Raw genomic sequence first — 5,370 nt, forward strand, 5'->3', positions numbered from 1 at the left:
AGTGTGTGTGTGTGTGTGTGTGTGTGTGTGTGTGTGTGTGTGTGTGTGTGTGTGTGACAGGGATGGCCCCCATCCTGAAGCTCGGAAGAGGGAGGGGGGCAAAGTAAGTTTCTTCAAGACATTTCTAGTCAGGTCAGATTAAAAAAAAAAGCGAATTATGACGTAGTGTAAAACTCCTCCAGCTGAAATGGGTGGGGGGGGGGGCTATCCAAAGTCAGTCTTCTTTCCCAAGATATTTTGTTGAATGACACTCCTGCTACATAGGACTTAACACAATAAATGAAACGAAGTTGTATTACGTGTTTAATGTTATAAATGGAAAAGAAAAATGTTTCGTTACTTTTACATTACAGTGTATTTGGAATTTAACAGGCTCTCTTGAAAAAATGTTGAAAATAAAAATATCGTTTTATTACAGCCAAGATAGCTTTTTTTTTTTAACCTTATAAAAAATCCTTCTTGTTGAATATGGAAATAAATAGTGGACTAACGTACACATATTACAAACGTGCATGATAATGTGTAAAACACTGTAGAAGAAAATAAACCACCCGATGAGCTTGTGGAAATAGACAGCCTGGTCTATAGGAAGAAACACCGAGAACCCTCGTTCTCGGAGACACGCGAGTAATTGTCGTAGCACAGGCAACACAATGAACATACAGTTGAAGTTCAGGCACAGACCTGCAAATAAATGAAACGTTTCTCAACCTCAATCACAGGATAACTCTTCTATCTGGTAACGACAGAACAGACTCAACTGGCAAACATACACACTATTAACGATATAAAAGGTTTCAGTTTTGGTTTAGAATTTACAGTTCCTTTTACCTAAATTACAATTAACACAAAATAAAGACTAGTTATATTCAAAAACAAGGTAGCACATTTAAAATAAAACTGATAACTATAATTCACTTGCTTAGTCTGATTCATACTCTAACAAAGTTCTTGTTCTTGAGAACTGATTATATAAATAGTTCCTAGACTATCAGCTAGCCTGATGACTCTTGGTATTGACGGAAAGGCCTTGTCAGCATAGGAGATGGCAAATACAGAATGGTTGAAATAGCATATTCTTTGTTGCTCTCATTCACGAGTTCTTGTAATTCTCCATTTTTGTTCAATACGAAATAGCTTACTCAAATTAAGTTTAGAATCAAAACTGCTCCCCCTTAGTTTTATCCAAACACAAAACATCTCCCCCAGCGATATTATATAAAAGTCGTAGAAACTAGTTGCAGTTCAGCCATAAATGTTTATTTAAAGACCAGCAATATGTGTAGAGCAGAGAATACAATTATTATTTAAATTATATTCCTTATTTTTTCATTTATTCACAAGCTTCTATTGATTGCCAAGAATGAGAGACAGGGAAAGAAGTGTATGGATGGTTAGGGTGGAACAGTGTCAAAGTGCAGCAACGGTAAGGAAACATGGGTGAAACCAACTGATTGGCCGATGATAGAATACGCGATAGATCTGGATTACTAACAATTCGTGTATAACAAGTGACAATGTCATCACAAGCTCCCGTTCGAGGCTGCCGAAGATTTGCAGTGGAATTGTTTTATTCTTTAATATAAAAGATACTTATGGTACAACCTAACGGTTTCTTTTCATATATTTATGCAAATCTACCCAAGGACACCACTTGCGCTAGCCACCCATAATGTTGAATTGATAGACTAGAGGGAAAGCAACACCCATCGCCAACCCTTGTGCTACTCCTGTCTGTCCGAATAGTGGGATATAACCGTCACTTTTATAACGTGCCCATGGCCCCGAACGCGGACAAAAAACCCGCAGATCCATAGTCCGGCGCGTTTATCACTGGTTTCATAATTTTAAGAACTGAATCCTTAATACAAAATAAATTTAATTAAGTAACACAACTCTCTTGTACTAAGTATCAATCAATCGACTACGCTACTAAAAATGCATTTGAACACGTTTTACCCACCACTCGCTCGAGCCAACGCCTCGAAAATGTGTTTCTTTGGTAATGTTTCTGCACTCTTACGTTCGCTGCTCATAAATATATCAAAACTCGGAATAGGCTGATTGAACAGCTTCGTAAGCATGTCTCCCGGAGACTCCTCCGTCTTCATCATCTGAACGCTCTGCGTCACAAAAAGAGTAATATTGATCGCAAGGTAGACCAATAGAAAAGCAACACTGACGCTGTTGTTACGTATATATTGCCACGTCAGCATCCGAGGTAAACAATCTTTGAGACGATTCATTAGAGATCTTCGAAGGGGTGGCAAGAGCCATTTCTCCACACTCAGAAAGAGAAAAAGAAATATTAATATATATATATTTTTTTACACAGCTTATTATTACGAAACCAAAATATGTAAAACCGAAAATATGATATCATTCACAATGTTATCTGCATCTAATTGTGTGTTATTGGTAATTTAAGACATTTATTTAATTCTCTTCACAACTACCACAGGTGTGTGACATTACTCCTGTACCTGATTGACAAGTTCTCAGTCAGACCAGGGTATCGCTCTAATTGGGTTCGAAATTCTTGAAAAGAGATTGACCCACTGTGATCAACGTCGGCTTTTTCAAATAAAGTGCCGGTCAGGTCTTCTATCTGGTCATTAGTAAAGCTCAGACCATTTTCCTGCATACACGCCTTGACTACAGTGTATAATTCGGCTCTCTCAAGGAATCCGTCACCTGGAGGGAGAGAATGCCAGAATATTAGATAATCTGTTCTAATCTAACGCTAGTTACTTTTAGAAATAACAGATCATATTTGTGTTCAGTTTGACTCTGGTAGCTCTCCGTTCTTAGAAACGAGAGATGCTCGTGTCGCGTCTGGTAGCTCTCCGTTCTTAGAAACGAGAGATGCTCGTGTCGCGTCTGGTAGCTCTCCGTTCTTAGAACCGAGAGATGCTCGTGTCGCGTCTGGTAGCTCTCCGTTCTTAGAACCGAGAGATGCTCGTGTCGCGTCTGGTAGCTCTCCGTTCTTAGAACAATAGATCATTGTGTGTTGTGTCTGGTAGCTCTCTGTTCTTAGAACAAGAGATCATTGTGTTGTGTCTGGTAGCTCTCTGTTCTCAGACCAAGATATTGTGTTGTGTCCTACGCTCGTCTCGTTATTGTCAAAGTAACAGATACTTGAGTTGTGGACTGATGCTGATTATTCTCAGAAATGTTCCGTTAGATAAATGTGTAAAACAAATGGGGTAAATTTGCTTAAGATCTGTGAGAGTTCAAGGCTGGATCAAAGATTTTTTGTTAACTATGGTAGTTGGCATTACAACGTGTCGTACTATTCCTTTTACAAAATAAAATGAATTTATATGTAAACCATGCAGTGTATGTTTAGCCTGATGCTGTAATACACTACACCACTGGAGAAAGATCGTTTACTCTCTGCAAATGCTAGAATTAGGATTTGAATATTTATTTAAATAGCTGAAACTGATTTCAATCATTTAACATGCACTGTTTTTCTCGGAATTCTACAAACAAGATTTGTAATACAAATATTTGACACACTCAGTAATATCGAAAGAGCTTCTCACCGTCTATATCATAGATGTCGAATACGACCTTCAGTTTTTCTTCTGGACCCTGTTGGGCGAATTTCTTAATCCCACTTAGAAACTCTTCGAGAGACACTGACCCAGAGTTGTCAGTATCATATAGCTTGAACATACGCTCGCTGAAGAACGTCTTCAAAGCATACAAAAGAAACAGCTTACAAGAAGTCGACTAGAAATGCGTTAACAAAATCAAGACATAGCTACACAAGAAATTCATTTTATTCTGTAGAAGTGAAAACAAACTTATACCATTCAAAACGTGGCAGTTTAGTTGGCTAAGACATTGCCTGAATCGCGAGTTCGAATCCTACCGGAACTAAGCTTTCACTCCTTCTGAAAAACTGAACTTCACAGGCTGATATCACATTTTAAAACTTTTTACAGGTCACGAAATATCGATTCTCCAAATGAATACGAATGTACTGTTAGCATTGCTTCTCCTCTGCTTCTTTTTGTTTTTAAATATAACAGAGTTTTAAAGAAATTCTTAAGAAACAATGCTAAATGCTTTGAGAGAACAATATACAATGCTTTGGTAGAAACAATAAGAAATAATTTACCCTACCAAAGATTTTTCAAAAAGGCATAACTGGCACCAACTTAAACTTTATGGTAGAAAGAGGTTAGATTGTAGGGTTTACGACTTCGAACAAACCGAGTTTTTCAGTCAAGACTTCCGTGAATTTTAACACGTCCCTCAGGAGCCAAGGGGTCTTTACCTACAATATGTTGAATATTAAAAGTTCAATCCGGAAACTCCCAAAGAGGGTGGTTTTGGACGTATCTTTTTCGAGACAACTTCGACACAAGTTTTCTTTTGTTAACTGATAATTTTTTAAGTGAAATACAGCATCCCCAAGTCTCCATACTAGTTAGTACTAAGGTCTACCCGTTGGGAGTAAATTCAGTATATATCAATAAAGCCACATTCTCAGCATCATTAATTAAGCAATTACCAACCTTTTATGCTTCTGCTATCACCTTTTTATGATTAGCTTTCAATGGAGATGCGAACGATTTCCCCTGGATTCGGTAGGGAAGGTCAAAGCATTACGATAGTCAGCAATAGGACGAGCAGACAGGAACACTTTGAAAGCAGCTACAGGCATAATCTTATACTCAGCTTGCTGCACAATATCTACCAAGGTGGTTCTAAACGGTTACTGAATACTTCCATGCTTCTTGTGCTTGGCTGTTAAGCTTGTGATGCGCTAACGGATTTCAGTCACCTCACCACTTCAAATCATTTTTTGCAGCCCCAACAATAAAAGAGTGGGCAAATGCCTTATTTTTAGCTAATATCAGTTCAAATGAAGAAAAACCGGATTGGGTAGTTGTTTTTGAACAAAAATGTCCCCCCACTGGCTCGCGAGGGGCATGTTAAAAACGAGTTTTCAACTATAAATAATAATAAATACAAATCCTAATTATACCACGAAACCAACGCTAAAACATGAAGCAACACTTACGTTCTTCGACTGGACGATTTCCTTGAACTGGTCAAGTTGTAGCTCCTGGTTGTCTCCAACATGTTGCCTGAACACTTCTTCAAAGTGGGCCAGGTTTCTAGGAGTAAGGCCATGTTTGTATCTACCCCCGTAAAGGAAGATTGCTTATTATATGTCGAAATAATTTTCCTTCAAATTTATAAGCTACAGAACTAAAAAAAAAAAAGGATTATCACTAAGGATTAGCAACTTTTATATAACTGATGCAACTGTAAGTTTATTTTTTGTAAATAAGAGCCTTCCATTTGATTTTTTTATGGTACCACCTTTTTCCGAATTAAAAGAGAGGGGGG

General features: G+C 37.9%; 1 protein-coding gene across 1 annotated transcript in view; it reads right to left on the reverse strand.

Annotated features, from left to right (window-relative positions):
* The window catches only part of LOC106473593 (NADPH oxidase 5-like), a 19,289-nt gene that overhangs the window by 12,179 nt on the left and 1,740 nt on the right, over window positions 1-5,370 (reverse strand). Inside the window, exons 2-5 of the mRNA XM_013934276.2 lie at window positions 5,039-5,121; window positions 3,549-3,699; window positions 2,484-2,694; window positions 2,024-2,286 (exon numbers count right to left, since the gene is read on the reverse strand). Of these exons, the coding sequence (XP_013789730.1) occupies window positions 2,024-2,286; window positions 2,484-2,694; window positions 3,549-3,699; window positions 5,039-5,121 (708 nt within the window). The remainder of the gene's footprint in view (window positions 1-2,023; window positions 2,287-2,483; window positions 2,695-3,548; window positions 3,700-5,038; window positions 5,122-5,370) is intronic.

Source organism: Limulus polyphemus, unplaced genomic scaffold (assembly GCF_000517525.1).
Source record: "Limulus polyphemus unplaced genomic scaffold, Limulus_polyphemus-2.1.2 Scaffold6304, whole genome shotgun sequence".
Taxonomy (NCBI): Eukaryota; Metazoa; Arthropoda; class Merostomata; order Xiphosura; family Limulidae; genus Limulus; species Limulus polyphemus.